Here is a 23,126-nt window from a genome sequence, read left to right as displayed (position 1 = left end):
TTTTATTTGACTGTGAGCAAAAAAAATAAAGAACAAAAAGTTCTTAATAAATTTCTATACACTAAAAGCATGGGAGCCACGCTATATCAATTCACTATGTATCATCAAGGAGATATCTCCTTGGTATCTGCTATATCAATTCACTATGTATCATCAAGGAGATATCTCCTTGGTATCTGCTATATCAATTCACTATGTATCAACAAGGAGATATCTCCTTGGTATCTGCTATATCAATTCACTATGTATCATCAAAAAGATACCTCCTTGGTATCTGCTATATCAATTCACTATGTATCATCAAGGAGATATCTCCTTGGTATCTGCTATATCAATTCACTATGTATCATCAAGGAGATATCTCCTTGGTATCTGCTATATCAATTCACTATGTATCATCAAGGAGATATCTCCTTGGTATCTGCTATATCAATTCACTATGTATCATCAAGGAGATACCTCCTTGGTATCTGCTATATCAATTCACTATGTATCATCAAGGAGATATCTCCTTGGTATCTGCTCTATCAATTCACTATGTATCATCAAGGAGATATCTCCTTGGTATCTGCTATATCAATTCACTATGTATCATCAAGGAGATATCTCCTTGGTATCTGCTATATCAATTCACTATGTATCATCAAGGAGATATCTCCTTGGTATCTGCTATATCAATTCACTATGTATCATCAAGGAGATATCTCCTTGGTATCTGCTCTATCAATTCACTATGTATCATCAAGGAGATATCTCCTTGGTATCTGCTATATCAATTCACTATGTATCATCAAGGAGATACCTCCTTGGTATCTGCTATATCAATTCACTATGTATCATCAAGGAGATATCTCCTTGGTATCTGCTATATCAATTCACTATGTATCATCAAGGAGATATCTCCTTGGTATCTGCTATATCAATTCACTATGTATCATCAAGGAGATATCTCCTTGGTATCTGCTATATCAATTCACTATGTATCATCAAGGAGATATCTCCTTGGTATCTGCTATATCAATTCACTATGTATGATCAAGGAGATATCTCCTTGGTATCTGCTATATCAATTCACTATGTATCATCAAGGAGATATCTCCTTGGTATCTGCTATATCAATTCACTATGTATCATCAAGGAGATATCTCCTTGGTATCTGCTATATCAATTCACTATGTATCATCAAGGAGATATCTCCTTGGTATCTGCTATATCAATTCACTATGTATCATCAAGGAGATATCTCCTTGGTATCTGCTCTATCAATTCACTATGTATCATCAAGGAGATATCTCCTTGGTATCTGCTATATCAATTCACTATGTATCATCAAGGAGATATCTCCTTGGTATCTGCTATATCAATTCACTATGTATCATCAAGGAGATATCTCCTTGGTATCTGCTATATCAATTCACTATGTATCATCAAGGAGATATCTCCTTGGTATCTGCTATATCAATTCACTATGTATCATCAAGGAGATATCTCCTTGGTATCTGCTATATCAATTCACTATGTATCATCAAGGAGATATCTCCTTGGTATCTGCTACATCAATTCACTATGTATCAACAAAGAGATATCTCCTTGGTATCTGCTATATCAATATACTATGTATCATCAAGGAGATATCTCCTTGGTATCTGCTATATCAATTCACTATGTATCAACAAGGAGATATCTCCTTGGTATCTGCTCTATCAATTCACTATGTATCATCAAGGAGATATCTCCTTGGTATCTGCTATATCAATTCACTATGTATCATCAAGGAGATATCTCCTTGGTATCTGCTATATCAATTCACTATGTATCATCAAGGAGATATCTCCTTGGTATCTGCTATATCAATTCACTATGTATCATCAAGGAGATATCTCCTTGGTATCTGCTACATCAATTCACTATGTATCAACAAAGAGATATCTCCTTGGTATCTGCTATATCAATTCACTATGTATCATCAAGGAGATATCTCCTTGGTATCTGCTATATCTATTCACTATGTATGATCAAGGAGATATCTCCTTGGTATCTGCTATATCAATTCACTATGTATCATCAAGGAGATATCTCCTTGGTATCTGCTATATCAATTCACTATGTATGATCAAGGAGATATCTCCTTGGTATCTGCTATATCAATTCACTATGTATGATCAAGGAGATATCTCCTTGGTATCTGCTATATCAATTCACTATGTATGATCAAGGAGATATCTCCTTGGTATCTGCTATATCAATTCACTATGTATCATCAAGGAGATATCTCCTTGGTATCTGCTATATCAATTCACTATGTATCATCAAGGAGATATCTCCTTGGTATCTGCTATATCAATTCACTATGTATCATCAAGGAGATATCTCCTTGGTATCTGCTCTATCAATTCACTATGTATCATCAAGGAGATATCTCCTTGGTATCTGCTCTATCAATTCACTATGTATCATCAAGGAGATATCTCCTTGGTATCTGCTATATCAATTTACTATGTATCATCAAGGAGATATCTCCTTGGTATCTGCTATATCAATTCACTATGTATCATCAAGGAGATATCTCCTTGGTATCTGCTATATCAATTCACTATGTATCATCAAGGAGATATCTCCTTGGTATCATCAAAAAACAAGTTTATTCTGTCTGTAAGAAATTGATGATACTGTGTAAAAATATAATCAGATCTTGAGTAAAAAGCCATGATAAACAAAAGTAATATCAAACATAAAAAATGTTTATTGAATTTCAAAACAGACTTACGAAAGACTGGTAACGTGGTTCGATATCTACTGGTTTCTTTTCCATGTCTCTTAATACAATCTAAAATTTAAAACACAAAGAATCAAAATAATGTTAGTAAAATTTATCATAAGTAAGCTCATGCAATTTTGATATTCCATTTGATATGAGCTTCCCTTTCCCCTCTTATTGCAACATAATCTAATTTTGCCCCAACACACAATAATATGAAGGTCAAAAAGGGTGGTAAGTCCCAATGACATACCCCAAATGGACAGCAGACCTTACTGCATGGAAATTAGACCAAGTCCCAATTAAAAAACACAACAAATGGTCAAAAAATTGAGTCTGAGAATTTTGCAGAAAGTGAATGTACAAGTCCTACTCTAAACACACATAACTTTCTAGCGAGCAGTTTATTTTTTTTCAAGTATTAAGGAAATTTTCTAGGCGATGCCATACAAATTTAGGAGAAATGCACAAATCCAATTGGAGATGTGTATTGTGACAAAGCAAACAACAGGTGCGCACACTTAATATGCAAATGCGCAGACAGCCAAACCATTGTATCTGTATTGTATTGACTTTGCACGTCAAAGAGGGAAACGTTTGCATGATCACGGATATTGAAGCCATGGTCAGGGCTGTTGTATGCCCTATTGCGTATTGGTACAGGGAAATTCTAAACAAAGTATAGTCAGCTTTGAAGTCAATTTTCTCTGAAATAGGTGTCCCATCGAGATACAGTGGTGCCGATGACTACCGGCGATAGATATTGTAACAGTTAATTTTGCTGGTTCTATTTAATCTGTACTCTTACATTTGGCTTTCCATACTTTATTGTTTACATTCAACTTGTTTATTTCCATTCCTACTCATCTCATCCTTCTTTCCATCCTCTCAATCCACATACATTGTCATGATCTCATCTTTCATTCCATCTCCACAATACATCTCACATAGCAACACAGGTTCATTGCATTTCATTCATTCATTCAGTTTCCCCTCAGTCATGCTTCCTGGTTTTCCATTAGCTTTCCACTCCACATGGTCTTATTGTTTAATTCTCATTAGGATTCAGTTTAACTCATGATCACCCTTCTCTATTCTCTGATTGGTTCTTATTTTTAAATAGGGTTAGTTCATTTTATAGTTCATACCATTTTCCTTGTATTTGATTGGTTGATTTCTATGATTATCCAATGTGGGTACATTGGCAGAAGAGAAGATTGGAAAGTAAAGTCAGTGCTGATCTGGACTTCATCTTGTCAACTTCTAATTTATTTTGTGTTCACCCTATCTTCAGTTTAATAATTTTAGTTTAATTAAAGGAGAGCTGAGTTTGATTGAGTACAGGAGAGCATAGGAGACTGAGTTTGGAAGTGTACAAACGGTCATGTTACAACTGGTGCCAGCGGTGTTCCGTTGTCTTATCCGGACCTGATCCAGCCACGCCCTCACTTCATATATTTTTGCTTCCAGTCTATGCCATTCCTGTTTTGTCAGCATCAACATTTTCTTCCTCCTTCATATTTCTGAGCTCCACCCTTCTTCATGTATTTTGATACATTATTATTGGTGAGTCTACCTACATTTTGTTTGTATTTTACACCCTACTTCATTTGATAACAGTATATAGTCCAGCATTCCAGCAGCACTCATTTTCTAGTCATTTACATTATAGCTCCTGGCTAGATTTTGTAATATTTTTGCTACATCCTTGTTTTGATGTTGGCTGAGTTGGTCGCCCTACTTCATCTGGTGTCTTCCTCTCATATGTCCTGACATGCCAGCTATTGGAGTTTAGATATAAGAGTTCTAACTCTTGTTGTAAATCTCCCTCCTTCAGATGTAGTTTAACTGATATAGATCTCTTTGCATCCAAACAATCTGGTGGTATATCTTCCTCCTTCATATTGGTGCTCAGATCTTGACATTAGCTTTGTATCCAAGCAATGAAGATCTATATTTAATTCATTTTTCTCTACTTGAGACAAGTATTTACTAGAGAAGAAAAGGAAATCTCCCTCCTTCATAATTATACGAATACCTCAAACCTATTCGCCTATTTCATCCTTCATCGACATAGTCATGTTTCGAATTGAATTGCCAGAGTTCTTCTCTGGCGAAGACGGAAAGGACTTTAGACAATGGGTTAGGAGATTGGAGGTAGTTGCAGCGGCTGACTCATCAGTGGCCGACAAGCTTCAATTTGTCCTTCCCTCCAAATTGACAGGACCTGCTTTCTCTGTATGGGAAAGTCTTCCTCCAAGTGAACAGGCCGACTTTAAACAGGCCAAAGAGAGACTATCCGCAATTTTTGGTCAGTCTGATTTTATTACTACATTCCAGTCATGTATTACAGCTCGAGTGAGGCAGCCGGGAGAGCAGATCCCTGTGTACGCAGCTGCCATTGCATCATTGGTCGAGGAAGCTTTTCCTTCTTATGGTGATAATGCCAAGGAAGGGGAGAAGTTCCGAAGATTTGTCGCTGGCCTGAGCAATGTTTTGCAAGTGAAAATCCACGAAATGGGAGCAAAGACTTTCCAAGAGGCTGTCGAGTTGGCTAATAGAATTGAGAGAGCTCATATTTTCGGCAGACAGACCGAAACCCCCAGTGCAGCTGTCTCTCCATCCGAGGAAACTTCTGATCACCCTTCTCTTCAGAAAGTTTTAGATCGTCTTGAAGATCTTGAGAAGAAATTTTCTTCACTGACACTTCGCCCTACATCTCGTACCCAAAGTAGAGACAAATCGCCTCGTTCTCATTTCAAAGAGGACCGACATCGAGCATTCAGTCCTAGTCCAAGGCGGTATCCTGATTTCCGACGGGAAAGAGAGACAAGCCCCGTCCATCATGGCTATGACTCCCCAGATTATGAGTATCATAGTCGAGAAAGAGCAGCAAGCCCCCTCCATCGTAATTATGCTGATAAATTTCGCCGACGATCACCGAGTCCTCGTGGGAACTTCAATGATGATTGGCGACGTTCACCAAGTCCTAGTGACAGACGAGACAGAGGAAGAAGCCCCCTCCGTCGTGATAGATACTATGATGACTATCGCCGACCTGAACGTCATGGTAATGTGGATACATCCTTTCGTCCTCATTCTCCAAGGAGAGTACATTTCTCTGATAGGCAGGGAAACGACCGTTAGTTGATGTTGTGGGCCAGCCATCAACTACCTCACCGACGGCCCCATCAAACACTGGTACGCACCTCCCTCCTTCGAAGTCTCGTGTGTGTGCCATGAACATTAGCAAGATTACTTGTTCAGTAGGTACACAAACAGATGCACCAAGAGAGAAGCCTGAAGTAAATAGGCCTTACCTTCCTCCTTCGTTGCCTGAATCACCTGACTATCCAGAGTCAAATAGCAAACAATGTCTTCCTACATCAGAGACATCCTCAAAATCAGACGATGATGCTCGTCTTCCTCCTTCATCGTCAGAGATCCTTAATGGCCTACGACTTAAAATCTTTCGTCATCAGCAGTTAGACAAAGATGTACAAGTTGTCAAACACATGGTGATTGAAAAAGTAAAACTTGGTCCTAGAGAAATACGCCGTTATTCACCAAGAATGAGACGTTTCCTATGGCAATTGAATCGTTTCAAGGTAGAGGATGGCATCCTTTATCGCACAAAGAGAGACCTGAAAAAGTCAACTATCCTCTATCAAGCTGTTATCCCACAGAGTTTGGTGCCTGAAGTTCTCAAACTACTCCATAGTCATCCTACTTCTGGACACTTTAGTACAGAGAGAACACTGTCTCGAGCCGAAAATGATATGTACTGGCCTTACATGCACCGAGATATAGTAGACCACTGTGAGACTTGCATGGCATGTGAGTCGTTCAGAAACCCAACTCCCTCTCATCAAGCACCACTACAGAGTGTTAAGACAAGCTACCCATTCCAAACGGTTTTTGCTGATATTGCGATGTTACCCCGCACTTCCTCTGGTTCTTCCTACATCCTTGTAGTTGTGGATCACTTCTCAAAATTCATCAATCTTTATGCTATGAAGGATCAAACAGCTACCACAGTATCAAAACACTTGTTTGAAGATTATGTCAGGGAACACGGTTCACCTGATGTATTACATACTGATCAGGGACGTCAGTTCGAATCTTCTCTTGTTCGTCAACTTTGTAAACAGTTTGGTATCAAGAAAACCCGCTCATCTCCTTACCACCCCCAGGGTGCTGGCATAGTAGAACGAACCAACCGTATCGTCAAAGACCAGCTGGCTAAATACTTGGCAGAAAGAGGAGGTGAATGGGATCAACATCTGAAACAGGTTGAATTAGCTTACAATTCAACTGTACATTCGTCAACTGGGTATACACCTTTCTTCTTACTGTATGGCAGAGAAGTTCGCCTCCCCCATTCCGTACCATCCCCAGACACAAGATCGACTGGTATCACCCATCATCAGTATGTTCAAGATCTGCGTTCTCGCCTACATCGAGCATTTCAGTATGCTGCTTCACGCAATAATGCAGCTAGAGTCAAACAGCAAGCTACTTACAATAAGAAGGAAAGAAATATCCAATATCTTCCTGGAGATCTGGTTTGGCTCAACAATCCTGCTATGAGTAGAAGTAAGCTTGCAGCTAACTGGAAAGGACCCTACAGAATTGTTTCTTCAATGGGGCCCACAGTTCGAATCCATGGTCTAGATGATGACAGGAAAGAGTTGGTGATACACAAGAATCGCATCAAACCATATCGATCTTCCACGGACCCATCAGATGGTAACTCCTTCAAATATCCTCCTTCTGGCAGACATCCTTACTTCAGTCAAAGTCTCCCTGATGGTCATACTCACAATATGACCAATCATCCTTACTTCATGCCTAATGGTCATACTCACAATATGACCTATCATCCTTACTTCATGCCTAGTGGTCATACTCACAATATGACCTCTCGCCCTTCCTTCACACCTTTGTCTGGCTCCCTCCCACCATCTTGGAGTGGAGGCCAGGCAAACCTCCCCAATGGTCGTCTCCATCCCGACGATCTACCCCAAAACTCTTCTGATGGACTACATCCATCCCGTAGTCCAGCCTCTTGCTCTGAGGGACATCGCCTACCTAATGACCAATCCTTGGCTCGACCCTCTGATGACCAATCCTTGGCTCAACCCCCGGATGATGACCAACCCTTGGCTCAACCCCTGGATGATGACCAACCTTTGGCTCAACCCCCGGATGATGACCAACCCTTGGCTCAACCCCTGGATGATGACCAACCCTTGGCTCAACCCCCGGATGTTGACCAACCTTTGGCTCAACCTCCCCGCGATGATCAACCCCTGATGGTACCCACTATAAGAACTAGATCTGGTCGCTCTGTTAAGAAACCATCAAGATATAAAGACTATGAACAATAACATTGAACCGGATCGATCAGCCAAATTTTAAGACATTCAAATACAGACTTTGATAGAACATTCATCATCGACAGAAGAGTTATGTGATGAGAATTTTCTACGGCAACACATCTTTTTTTGTATTGATCACAGAATTTCCTACCAATGTATTTTTTTTTCCCTTTTGGATATTCACTAGAAGGAAAATACATTTGCAGTCATTACTTGTTTGAAGTTTGGTTTTTAAATCTTCTAACTTAAAAAACATAAACACATTTAATGTTTCGACAAAGACAAATCAAGTCCTAGGAACATTAAAGTGGTATAGTTTATGGCTTTAAATGATGTGTTCATAGGACTTATTTTCATTTTACCTCGATTGAAAAAAAAAACACCACCTTGATAAGTAAAAGATTGAAAATGGAATCAGATATAAAAGCAGCAATCGGATTTCATGATTGTAATGCAATTTTGACTGCATTGTATTTACCCTCTAAAAATGTGTTGATACTGCATTTCAAGATTTTATTTCTTTAAACAAAAAAAAAAGATCTTGGCAAATTTTGAATGCAAAACAGTTTTTCTTTGAATGATATATGCATTAATGTCCTCTGACTGAGATAACATCTATATGAAAGTAGAGAAACAATTGGTTAAATTAAAAAATATCTTTAAATCAAAAGATAAAAGATTTGTGGCAATACTTTTGATTGTCATGTAGATTTCATGAAAATTTACTCTCAGTCACTCTCTACAACAAAAAAATGCAATTATATTGAAGATTGGATTGTTTCGTACAAGGATTTAAATTTTGATCTAGAAAGTATTCGGTTGCAGAACTTATAGTACATATTTATATGAATATTCTTAAAAATATCATTTTTGCAACTAGCCATACTATTGATTAACTTGATTTTGCACAAAAAAAGCAAATATTTTCATTATATATCAAATATGGATACTTGATTTTGGAAATATAAGAATTTTATCTCTATTCCATCAAAAAAGGCACAGTATGTTTGAAAAATGGAATGGATTTTGTTAAGACAGTTTGAATCTTAAAAAAAAAAAAAAAAAAAGCAAGGACCAAATGTTCACGAAACAAAACTTAGATTGGTTGCAAAGTTGGCAATTTTGTTTGATGATGCATGATCCATTTTCGCTTATGGCAGTTTGTTGTATATTTTTTTTTTCCCTTTTGGACAAGCAAAGCTTTTTAAGGATATTGGTTTGGAATACTAGTGAAAAAAAAGTAATATATGTTTGAAAAAAAATTGATATTTTATCTAAATTCACAAATATCGCAAGAAAAAATTAAGTTTGAAAAAAAAAAGAAAGCTAATTGTTTATTCGAAAATACTCATGCAACAACAATATGCTGATACATATTGTATTAATATACATGTACCGGTATACTATTTGTGCTTTTGCAACTAACAGTCAGATGGCCATTGGTAATAGTTAATACTGATTTGAATAATTCTTATTTCTCTTCGAAAGAAATATCGAAGTCAGAATATACATTTTCTTTTTCATTCTCTGAAATCGTCTGTTTAGTGACGACCGCTATAAAAGAAAGCAATTATTACATAGATTGGGTTTGGAAATATGTCAGTTCTGCTGATTGTTGCAAAAGTAATGACTTATTGATATTACTGTGAACAGTTGAAATTTAAGGTTCCTTCATTATTTTTTTTATCCTCTTGAATTTTTGGCCCGTTAAAAAAAAAAGTTTGGTAGAAACATGAATAGAAACTTAAAAACTTAGGAGTGTATATTGAAAAATGAGGACATTTTTAATGAAGAGGGAATCTTATGTAACAGTAAATTTTGCTGGTTCTATTTAATCTGTACTCTTACATTTGGCTTTCCATACTTTATTGTTTACATTCAACTTGTTTATTTCCATTCCTACTCATCTCATCCTTCTTTCCATCCTCTCAATCCACATACATTGTCATGATCTCATCTTTCATTCCATCTCCACAATACATCTCACATAGCAACACAGGTTCATTGCATTTCATTCATTCATTCAGTTTCCCCTCAGTCATGCTTCCTGGTTTTCCATTAGCTTTCCACTCCACATGGTCTTATTGTTTAATTCTCATTAGGATTCAGTTTAACTCATGATCACCCTTCTCTATTCTCTGATTGGTTCTTATTTTTAAATAGGGTTAGTTCATTTTATAGTTCATACCATTTTCCTTGTATTTCATTGGTTGATTTCTAAGATTATCCAATGTGGGTTCATTGGCAGAGGAGAAGATTGGAAAGTAAAGTCAGTGCTGATCTGGACTTCATCTTGTCAACTTCTAATTTATTTTGTGTTCACCCTATCTTCAGTTTAATAATTTTAGTTTAATTAAAGGAGAGCTGAGTTTGATTGAGTACAGGAGAGCATAGGAGACTGAGTTTGGAAGTGTACAAACGGTCATGTTACAATATATATGGTTTTGAGGTATATTGGTTGATTTCTCTAATGATATATTCCCAATAGAAATAAAATCACTTTCATTTTTTTTTTAAATCACAGTTTTGGAAATTGTATCACACGACAGAGAAAATGAAAAAAAATTAATAACTGCATTATTTTTTGACAAATTTTCATCAAACCTTCACAACTAATTTACTCAAACTTTTCTGATTGCATAAACCAACCTTAGTTAGGGTTAACTTCCTTGTCAACTATATCCTGAGCTCTCTCGGTAACAAATTGATTTACTCTAATACTTACATCTCCACCTATTCCATCTGGGTCATAAGCTGGGTTTTCCATGTGATTTTGGAGGGCTGCTATTTCAAGCTTGGAACTACAATTATAAAATACAAAAGAAAACATTAAAAGATAACACAAACCTTTAAGGAGGTGTGTCAAATTTATTGTGTTGTCTTATCATATCTTGCCTTATCTTGTCTTTTTTGGTCTGTTTGCAATCAAATAAACAGTCACGCCAATGAATGTGAGTGAAAAGCTATTTATATTTCATATTGTATACTGAGATATGTTTAGAAATTTGTAATAACATGTCAATTATTCATTGTTTGATTTACATGTATACAATATTTCATTTTCTATAGATTTGACAATAAGGACCAATTTGACTGAAACATATAGTATTAAACAGTGCTCATTCCAAATGATCAGGGAGGATTTAATCATTGTTTCACTTGACAATGAGGAGAAAATGAGAATATTTCATATTTCATATAATAAAATACAAAAGAAATAGTGAGTGGATGACATCATCAGTCTCCTCATTTGCATATACCAACCAAGATGTGCATTGATTATTTTTGTGAAATTAAGCAAAACTTTATATTACATCTAATTTTGATGAAATTTTCAGTGCTACGCTTGATGGATTTTTCTCTTTTTATAACAACCAACTTTTTGTTAGGATGGTCTTGTCCTTTAACTCTTAACATGCCACGCACACTACTAACCCAATGCCACATTGCTAATCCGATGCTAATCCCCTGTGCCAGCCACAAAACCCCCCTGTGCCACATTGATTTTAGGATCGCGAGTCGTATTCACTCCTTCCAATAGTCATGATTACAATTTCTTGTAACTCTCTAACGATGAATTTATCCACAAAATATTGTGTAGTAAAGTTGTAGGAAATTTCATACTCCTTATAATGATGTCCTCATTATATGGATTGGTTATTATCTTTACCACTAAAATATGAGTTGTATCAAGTAGTTCCATTTTGTGGAGTGTTTTGTATGGATCAAAAACCTAGGTCTCTTCCCTCTCAGAGGCGGAGCCATATCTTGTAAAAAATGTAGAAATACTCGAAAAAGTCGAATGTAAACCGCGTAAGTTTATCTGTCAGAAAGCAGAGTTCGCACTGAACACAATAGTGCTAAGGCGGCTTGTCAAAGGTGTGCGTGCGTTTTTACCTTTATATTCTGCGGCGAACCCGCTCAGCGTGCCATTGTCCATTTTTCTTTCCTACGGGCCAGTGCTCTGCCATTTAAGACGACAGCGTTCCCTTTTGCAGCGAAAACGGAAGCGTGCGCTTTTATCTTTTCTTTTGACACCCCCCGGTTGACTCTCCGATAAGATGTTTCTGCATGAGCGCCCTCTATGTCCACGATATCGACGTCTTAGGCAAACTATTAAACGAGCGATCTCTAGTCACTGATCTGGATATCGTTGTGTCCTTGTGTCGGTGTGCGTAGTTCAGTGGGGTATACATTTTCAAAAGTTATGCTTTCACATTTTTTTGATAATTTTTCGTTTCGGGTTTCAGTATATGACAAAATTCAATAAGATTTAGATTTCATTTCTTTAATAGAACAATTAAGCTTTAGCCCTTTAGCACGAGCATGTTGTTTTATTTTGAAGAACATACCGTTAAGAAATTGAATTTCTGAAAGTAAGTGTTCAGGCGAGGGTAAGATTTTTTTCATCACACTGAGCCCGCACAGTCAGCATTGTCGGGTGAAAAGGAAAGATATGGAATTGACCTTAACATCTTTGTAAACAAAATGCAAAACCCCACGCAAAAGATGCAATATAAATCATACCTGGGTCCCAAAATGATGGCGTTTAAAGCAATACACTGAAACGCTACTGTGAAAAAAAAAACACTAAAAACATAAAATGCAAACGTTTTTTGGTGGAAAAAAGGCTGAAAACTAAGGGCAGCGTTGAAATTCAAATTTGAGCTTAACATAGGTCTATGTTTAATTTAGCCCTCTTGTCAATTTGTTTTTGCTGTGAAATGTCCTTTTTTGAGGACTCTTTTTGGGCGATTTTGCCCCCCCCCCTTGTGGAAAATCCTAGGTACGCCACTGCATTTGTTTAAACATTTGAATTCTAGAAACTTATATATTCACACATAATACAGATGCCGTGCAAAACAAACGAATAAAATATAATTTATTTGAACTTTAAAAATAAAATGGATGCTGAAGCTGTCATATCGGTCATTGTAGCTTAAATGCACAATCCTTGAATTTCATTGCCCGAAATTCAGAACAAAAGGTACTTTCGTTACTTTTTAAAACCATTACAAACATCTTTACCTTCGAACGAAATCAAAAGCACTTAAAAATGAATATTGAAATTATCAAAGTTGAGGTAGTCTTGACCATGAATAGAGTTGAGTGTTTATAAAGGAATTATAGCGTCTTCTATTAATCACATTCTACACTTTAATGACCGATGAAAAATATCGCGTGAATGAAAATGCAAATTAACACATTTAAGTGACTCCGACATGATATTGGACAGGAAAATCTATAAAATCTTTTTACCTGGGATCCGTCTTTATTCTCTTATATAAATTTCCCCTGTGATTTAGAGTGCTCTGTGACCTAGTGTTCTTGATTACCATCCTGGAGCCACATAACCGAAGGGGGGTCTGGGGCTGAGGCCTCAACAAGTACCATGATTTTATGCATGGTGACCCCACCCCTTCAAACCAGTCCGCTGGGGGGGGAGGGGACTTAATTATTTCTTTCAATTTTCCTGTTCTACTTATAATATTCAATTTTGTCAACTTAATTCTGATGGTTCCTTTTTCATCCAACTTTATTTCTTCCTTTGAATTTTTCTAAAACTTTTCTATACCTATTCTTTTTTAACCTTCACGTTTGACTTGAACAATACGTGTATATTGCCGTTGGTTTCTTCTTCCTATCAAATATTTAAATTAATCTGCAATGTGTGTATGTCAAATTATTGCGAATTAGATTCCCAGTGTCTAAGGTAAACATAATTTACCGACGTAAAGTTAGTAATACGAAAGCCTCTTTGGCCTAGTTTCCCTTCCAACTTTGTACTTCACCTGTTAACCGTATAGCTGCATTCTGTATAGCTTGCATATTTAAATATGCACCAAACAATAAATTAACGTACAGAAAATGGTAATACCTCGGTCACATTTGCTCTACGGCGGCCATACAGCGAGTCGAAAACAGCCGTTTTATTCATTTTATTGAAACCTATATTTAGCAGGTCCAAAAACTGTTAAAATGACTGTTTTCGACTCGCCTTAGAACAAATGTGACCGAGGTATTTAGCATACTAGATCAACAAGAATGGAGTGCATGCTGGTGCGGATCCTGCCGGAGTAACACAATACAATCAGCGCCGTATTTATTTTGAACAATAGTTGGGCTCTCAAAAGTATTGTGTTCTATTTTGTGACCTCTAGAAGTCAGTGGGTCTATACGGGGGTCTATAGAATTTCTGCACATCAGAGGGTACAGTTATGTAGTGAATCGGGGGGGGGGGGGGGAGGGGATCATCCGGTCCGTGTGCCCTCCCCCCCCCCCCTTTGAGAGCCTTTATCAAATGTGTTAATGTAAATATGCCATTTTTACACAAGTGTGCCCCCTTTATTTGAAACTCACAACATGTATTTTAATGAGAACATGTCGTTCATACACAAATGAGGACCTTCACTTTAGCCTGGTAAACAGAGAGTTGGTAGGCAATAAATATAACTCAAATGTTCACATTAAGAGTAGACCAATAAAGAGGGAAGTTACTTGGTTAATCAAAAATGTGTTGATAAAATATCAGTCGAACGTTATGTTATAATCTGCTTCGCCAAATAGGTTTTATGTAATATTGCTCTTTATAAAGGCAAGCATTAAACTACATTAAATGTCGAAATGTTAAGAAATATAATGGAAACCATATCAAAATGCACATTACGAAAAGAAACAAAATCAAGGTTCTAGTATGGGGACAAAACGAGAACAAGAAAACTACCCATTTGATGCTCATTTTAATTCCCCGAAAGCCGGACGTTGAAAATGACATGGGCCAGCGCATTGCAAGCTGTATTTAACGGCTTACCCCATTGACAAGGTAGATTTAAATTACCCCATTCTTGATTGGGGGAGATTAACGTATATTCTTGAACAAAGAGGTGGTCTGACGGGTTGCGGATTTCAATAGAAAGATGACCTCTTGATTGGTAGGGGTATGTCAAGGGGAGATTATCACTTTGTCAGCGCGGGTGACTGTCTTGATACTTTGATGTTCCCCGATGTGCCTTCTATTCGAAAACCGTGTTTGCAACTAATCCCAATTATGAGACTATTTGGAATCAAAATGAGAGCCTAACTGCACCCTTTTTATAGATTTCGTTTGAAAATAAAATACTTACGTTTAAGGTAAAATTGGAATATGAGAAGGCGCTTCATAATATGTAAACCAAATAGTGTCACTTTTAAGCTTTATTCTTTTAAATCAAATGTAAAAATATATGTAAAATAATCTCGCAAGCCTAATCTAAATAGTGCGAGCACGAAGCGCGCGCTAATTTTTAATTTTTTATTTCATGTATTTTGTCCTAAAATAGCATTCTGGCAATGCTTGTGATCCTAAACGAGATGAATGAATTTAGTACGGATTGATCGTTCTGATAAAAAAGAATCTGTTAACGGCTACTTTTAATTATCTGTAAATGAAAACGTTACATATTTCAACAATCAAATAATGCGAGCGCGAAGCGTGAGCTGAAAATATTTACTTTTCTACCTGAAGAATAGAAGTTCTAAGCAATCTTTGTAATCATGAAAAAGGTAAATACATAACTAAGCAAGCGAAGCGAGCGCGAGGAAAATTTGAGATTTGTAGAATTGTGAGTGGATATGGATCACAGTTAAAAAGGAACATATATGATTCATTATTATTACTTTGAGTTTTGACATAGGGCCGGGATATTCGAAGAACAATATTCCATCATGTGAAAATTATGACTGTCTTCCTATTTCTCTTCTTATCAAATCGCGAGATGAAACTTTTTGATATTCCATTCTGAAAAAGGGACAATTTATCAATAAATTAATTCATTAATCTAATAAGCCTAATCAGAGCGCGAAATCTGTCAATATTATATATTTAAAGCACTTTTGTAATTATGAATAAGATACCTGAGTTGATATATTTTTAACAATCAATGTGCGCGCAAATCGCCAGCCGAAAATTGTTGATAAACTGTCATAAAATGGAGATTTTAATTAGTTTGTAATATAATTAATATTGAAATTTTCATAACTCACCAATCAATATGCGAGCGTGCAGCGCTAGCTAATATGTTTTACAATCTGACATGAATAGGGATATTCTGATAACTAAATATAATCTATGTCTTTCAGGATCATGATATGAAAACCCTTTTATAACAAACGTGATAAATGAAAAACGCGTCTCAAGTTATACATGGTTCATTGCCGGAAATATACCAATCATCTTCGTTTGTTAATGTTTAATCATCAACATTATCACTGATGTTATTATTCGTATTATCATGTCCATTAATATCACTTCAAAGTTCTAATTACCACCATCATCATCACTGTTATCATCACCATTCATTCATTATCTATTTCCAATCGTTCTCCAGTATCAATTTTATAGTTTATATAATCCCGGGTGAGGTGAATGGGTACCCGGTAGGAAGAAATTCCTCGAATGCTCGAGCGCCCGATCAAGGTAGCCGTGCTAAAGCCGGGGTAATAATAGCAGGGCCCTCTGGGAGAACAGTTTTCGGAACTGAAGTGGCTACCCTGGGTAAATATGCCGCTATTATTATTATTATTATTATTATTAAAAAATGAAAGATAATGGTAATGATTATGGTGATGTTGGTAATCATGAACATTAGATCCGTTTTGTGAGATAATTTATGCGATTTTACAAGCTAATCGCTACTCGATGATGGTGAAAGAAATCTTTTAAATAGCACAACAGAAGTCGGGGCGGTAGTTACTGCATACACATACTTTAATACACTACATTATTACAAAAGATTCCCCATCGGGCGGGCCAACGGTCTTTTGAAGTAGGTTTATCTATTGAAATTACGACAATAATCACGGCAGCGGATATGGGGAATTCAAGACTGTGAGCTTCGAGCTCTCCCATTGTTTTCTGTGGCGAACCCGCTGAGCATGCTATTGTCAATGATTCTCTACTATACGGGTGACTGATCCTGCTTTTTCATGATCATAGGCCAGGGCAATGATTAAGAACAGTTCGATGAGTATCAATGCCAAGCAATCCTGAAAGGTCAACAATGTTCAATTCTCTATATGGAGAAGCTTATATCATGGCCCTATTTGCTTTTGCTTTTAGGCCAGTAAGTGTACTAACTAATATTAATAATAAATAATCACATTCCATCTATTTTAGAGCAATGACCTAATGCTAATATCACTCTACATATCTCCCTGCAGCTTACGGCCCCATAATTTATCTTCACCCGTGAATTACCGAATTTTGAAGCTTAAATTATTGAACATAATGGCATCCTAGTATTGTAATGATGTAATCACTGCAATTGCAATATAAATAAAAACATTAATTTAATTCTACTCACATTGATTTTACTTTAGAACAAACTCACCCCCTCTTCTACTTCTTCTGTTTCTCCGTCGTTATTCTTCTTTTCCACCTTATCATTCTTCTTGTTCTCATCCTTCACTCCCTTCTTCATCTACTCTTCTTACTCCTCCTTTTTTAATCTTTTTTTCTTCTTCATATCCTTTGTCGTCTTTCATTATTCTTTTTTCTCCACCTCATCCTTTCCTGCTGCTTCTTTCTTTTCCTTCCTCCCTCTCTTCTTGTTGTTCTTCTGCCCACGTACCTGCCCTTCTTATACGTCTCCTACTGCTTTTCCTTCGTCCTTCTTTTTCTTCTTGCGTCTCCTTTTTTTTCTCTATCTTCCTTTTCCTCTCCGTATCCTTTCTCATCTCTCATTATTAATCTCATCCCTTTTTACTGCTCCTCCATTCTACATGTACGTCTGCTTCTCCTTGGTAATTCTTCTTCTCCTCCTTCTCCCACCCCATCGATTTATGATGATAAAATTATAATGAAATAATAGAAATGTTAACGAAGATAATACTTATAATAGAGAAATGAAGATGATTGCGATAGTAACAGCGGTGATGACGATATCGATAACTATGGGAGGATAAGACCATGTACAGCACAACGTATCAGGCGCAATTTCAAATATGATTACATGACGATTTCGATACGAAATATTCATCATAAATCTAGACCTAGTACATTAATAGTACACTTATCTTTGTAGAATAATGAAATCGCCGCTCAATATCGATAATTCTGATGATCACTAAAACAGAAAAGCATACGTGGGACAGTGTATTATAACATTGCCTCGAAAAATACCTGACATTTGATGGAATTCTGTGCTTATATCGCTCATTTCTCAGCACTTTTACGACTTTCTTTCACAGGGCTATTTGGCAAATATTTTTCATTTATACAAACACTTCGTTGGTAAATTTCATTGGATTCTGATCGAACAAATTTTCAGATCGTTACCACAGTTGGTATTTATCTTCAATTCCGAACATTACGTTTAATACGTTAAACCAATTAAATGAAGTTATACTTTAGTCTGTTATATGTTGTTTTTATGTTGTACTCTCATACCCCGAGAGGGGATCGATAGGGTGAATAAAATGTAAATCTAAATCAGGGGCGGATCCAGCCTCCGCCAATAGGGGAGGGGGTGATTTTTTTCACCCATATTTTCCCCGATCGGCCGCCCAAGGTTGATATTTTATTATTTCTTTGAATTGGTTGTCCGTAGTGATTATTAAAATTATTTAATAAGTCTTCGCATCATCTTATTCACTCGCCTTCCTCCTCTTATGTTTTCCTCTTCTTTTTTTCTCCTCTCTTTTTTCTTTCTTTCCCTTTTTTTTGCTCCGCCAATAGGGGGGGGGGCCTTTGTAAATGTAAATCCAACCAAGAATCGGATCTATATACAACATAATGTCTAAAGGTCAGGGGAGGATCCATGACAGAGGGGAAAAGGTTCCGCTTTTAGGGGGGGGGGGGGCACTCTTCTGTTTTGGCTGCATTTTGCATTACAAATTCTAATTGTGCCTCTCATAATGGAAGGGGGCAAGGGCGGCTCCCCCCTAAATCCCCAGTGATAGAAGGGTACAGGAAGTTTGAGGATGCTGATTCATTCATGGCATACAATTTTCGAAATAGACGACCACAATTTCGTAAATATCCAGTCCACGCGCATGCGTACTCTCATTCCGAAGACGCAAGTCATAAAATAATTTCACCCCCACCTGATCACGGTTTCTGCGAGGACACAACTCTGCTTTCTCATGAATATTGATTTCGATGCAGAGGCAGAAATCGGGAGAACCCCTCTCAAATTTCCGAGTTTTTTCCACTCTTTCAACTGTATTTCCTCCATTTTTTTCACCCTTCCTCTTATTCCATCCCAATATTATTTTCTTATTTCTCTCTGTTTCCCCTCCCTTTTCTCTCCCTTTGACCTCTTAGTTTCTTTTTCCTCTTTTCACAATCCCTTTTGGTCCCGTTTCTTTAAAACATGGAGATAAAGAAAATTAAGAGACAATATGTTATCCTGGGGAAATGGTTGCCCGTCAAAAATATGAAAAAAAAACTATTTAAAACAGTTTCTAATAAATCTTTGTAAATCTTTTATCTTTCTATGCCTAATAGAGCTAAGCTGTTCCGGTCATATTTATCTTATCATTCTATTTCCTTCTGTTTTTTTTTTGGGGGGGGGCGTTCTCGACACCTGTTTGAGATGCGAGTAATAATTAATATTCCAAATCGACGTGAATTCTACGAATGGCTTGGGCCTACGAAACGAAAATATGTGGAATCTTATTTTCCCACCTAAAACATGAATTGACTGTCTTCCAATTGCAAAAAAGAGGTTTTCATGGTTATTGCAGCAAATTCGAAAGATCAGTAACGATTTTCGACACATGCGTGATTTTTTTTTTAAGCTACCGTGGCTTTATGAATGCACCCGATAGATGCGAACCACAGTTCAGAACAGTGACCCGAACTCTCGATCCGACAGTCAATATGAACATGATGAAGGCACACATTTGTTTTGGTCGTAGAGGGAGCTATTTAGAATAGATTCTTCGGCCTTTCGACAGAAATTAAGACTTGCAGGAAAGACGAACAAAAGAACGGTGGCATTAAAGGGCCTTTGATGGCGGCCGTTCCTTTGAAGACAAGGGAACGTTGGGCGGGAAAGCCGAAGCGAAAACCCGGATGCGGGAAGAACGATGAAGAACGGTGCATGTACTTTTGACAAGCTACCTAATTACGGCGTGCATGCGATGCGCAATACAATGTAAAACGGCGTAACAATGATTGTTATTCCGAATGTGCGCAGTCATGCACGAAGCAGGCGAGGGTAGGAAACAATGCAAGCACAAAGCAATCAATAGTAGGCGTGCGAGCATGAGTGTGGCATGTTATAGTAGGATACGTAGCATGCACGAAGCACTCAATGAGTTAAGAACTCAGATGCTGAAGCTATCAAAGGCAGTCTTAATTAACACCAAACTGCAAACAACCCAAGTACATTGTATACTATAACCCACATTCTGACTTCTAATTTAACTAAAATTATGGGGAACCAAAAATGTCTGTACATTTTGTTTGTTGTTGTCTTTCCTCATTCTTAAAAGACAATTCATACACAAAAAAATGATTTGGGGGAAAGTGACCTCATACTCTCTGAGATTTGAGTCAATCTTGGCTATCCATACTCAAACCACAACTTCAGACCAGGGGAGCGTTTCATCAACACTTTCGTCTGACAAAATCTGACAACTTTCCCCGATTCTGATTGGCTGAGAGGTACTGTTCCTATGGTAACTGTATAAAAAAACAGGACTTGTCGGATAAAACTTCCGACAAGTCCTTTCATGGAATACTCCCAAGAATTTTAATATAGGGTATATGTTTCCTTGTTCAGGGTTTTGATCAAGGGAATTCTTGACTTTCACATGTAAAGACTTAATTCATTGTAAGACCTACCTGGATCTTCTTTTAGTGATGAACCAAGAAGCAATTACTATCAGAATAACACCTACTACCCCACCAATAACACCAAGGGTTATTGCTAACGCTTCTGGAAGAAAAATGAAAGCAAGAAAGAATATCATCAATATAACATCTAAAATCTGATCATATCACAGGTCATAGCTAAGGCCTCTTGTATAAAACGAATGCCAACAAGAAATGCCTTCCAGATGATGGCTATAATCATATCAAAGGTTATATCTCTGGCCCCCGGAAACAAAATGAAAGCAAAAAGAATACCATCAAGATGATGGTTACAATCTTAATAATCACATCAAGGGTTATAGCTAGGTCTTCTGCTATAAAATGTATAAAATATTTTTAAAAACCCATCATGCTGACAGCTAAAACAGACCATTTTACATGAAAAGCTATAGCTAGAGGTTTGGTAATGAATAAGTCTATGAACTAGGAGTGATCTCAAGTCCTCAACTACTCATATTTGACCAGGTTCCTGAAGTCCTATCGCGGGTAAACCTTGGCCTCAAAAAAGTTGTGAGCACAAGAATCAGTAGACAAGCTTGGCCAAGGTAATATAAGAGCGCCCTGAGCACCTAACAAGGTGGATACAAATTCTACACATATCCTAAATCATTTTTAACATTTACAAATATCTATGCAATGTAAGTGTTGTGAGTTGTGAGTGAGAATGCATGTCTTCAAGCTTTGCTAATAATGGCAATTAATTAGGTATACTAAACATACATACCAGCTCCCTGTGGTTCTTCTGTTCTCATCACTGTATAAACATGAAATAATAAAAGAAATGAGTCTGTGTCATCAATGAGAAATAAGATGATCAAAGTGATCAGGTTTTAAGAATAAAATATACTAAACATGTCTTCACTCGGTGAGATGTTCTATAACCATTTACTTTCATTCTGCTTGTCTTTATATCCTACCAAGGTACGGTCTTTCTTTTAGAAGACGGCGCTTCCTTTGTGGAAGTGCCGTGGTGTAGCAGTTCTGACCCTCGCCTTGTGATCAGAGGGTCATGTGTTCAAATCCAACCATGGCCTCGCGTTCTTTGGCAAGGCGTCAATCCACAATTTGCCACTCTCCACCCAGGTGTTAAATGGGTACCCAGTAGAATGCGAAAGCCTATGCAGTATGCCTAGCCATTTAGTCTTGGAACTCTTGTTGGAATGCTCCCCAGGGAGTGGAAAAGGTGCATACAATTGTATGCAGGCATGTAAGGATCCGATGACAGGGGTAATAATATATCAGTAAAGCACTTAGAACCATCATTCCGATGTGTTACGCGCCATATATAAATGCGAAAAATTATTATAAGGCATATTTGCCATGATCTTGAATGCTGGATATTATACATGAAATGTGATCATTTATCTGGGGCGTATTTCATTTAAACATTTTTGTTCGAAAAGTTGTCAGATCTGACAACTTTCTTTGATTTTGATTGGCTGGGGATGACAGTTTCTATGGTAACTGTCAGATAAAACAGATGAAATGTCTGACAAGTCCTTTCATGGAACGCTACCCTAGTTAATGCATCATGTCATGGTGATCCTTGATAATAGTCAATGGCTTAGACTATCCATAACCCTGACTAAATTTTATGCACTTGGTTTAGATGCCACATTTAAACTATGGAAATCTTATTCTTTAATCAATGCCTATCAAATATTCATCTACAGGTCTCTTTCAATTGTTTTGCTTTTACTTAAATCAGCTTGGCACTATGATTAACCTACCCTTTAATATTTTCCCACAGGGGTGATCATACCTGAATGCTAGCAAGCATATGCTGAGGTATGCATGAAAGCACTTTTTTTACCAAATATCACTTTTTTTTATTAAGAATATGCATTTTGTTTATAGCACAAAAATATAATCAATATCAAGAATTGGATTTCTTGATATCAACACCAGAATTCTTGATTTCAAAATATGGATTAAATGATATGGCTTGCCTCAGGTACATCAGCATATCATTAATCATTGGAAAAATAGACTTCATGTGATGGTTACATGACATTTGTTTTGGCAACAATTGCTCAGCTCGCAAATTCCACGTGTTAATGGAATGACCAACTTCAGCCCTGGATTTCAAACTATATATTACAGAGATGTCAAGTTCAAAGACCAGCTA

The 23,126-nt window shown here is 37.0% G+C and overlaps 1 protein-coding gene across 1 annotated transcript in view; it reads right to left on the bottom strand.

The window, feature by feature from the left end:
• Positions 1-23,126, bottom strand: part of LOC121417515 (MAM and LDL-receptor class A domain-containing protein 1-like) — a 48,602-nt gene that overhangs the window by 1,103 nt on the left and 24,373 nt on the right. The window contains exons 24-27 of the mRNA XM_041611237.1: positions 21,723-21,752; positions 20,969-21,062; positions 10,865-10,940; positions 2,768-2,827 (exon numbers count right to left, since the gene is read on the bottom strand). Coding sequence (XP_041467171.1) covers positions 2,768-2,827; positions 10,865-10,940; positions 20,969-21,062; positions 21,723-21,752 — 260 coding nt within the window. The remainder of the gene's footprint in view (positions 1-2,767; positions 2,828-10,864; positions 10,941-20,968; positions 21,063-21,722; positions 21,753-23,126) is intronic.

The sequence above is a fragment of the Lytechinus variegatus genome, chromosome 6 (assembly GCF_018143015.1).
Source record: "Lytechinus variegatus isolate NC3 chromosome 6, Lvar_3.0, whole genome shotgun sequence".
NCBI lineage: Eukaryota > Metazoa > Echinodermata > Echinoidea > Temnopleuroida > Toxopneustidae > Lytechinus > Lytechinus variegatus.
Note: the sequence above shows the minus strand (reverse complement) of the source record. Positions and strands in the feature narration are given on the sequence as shown.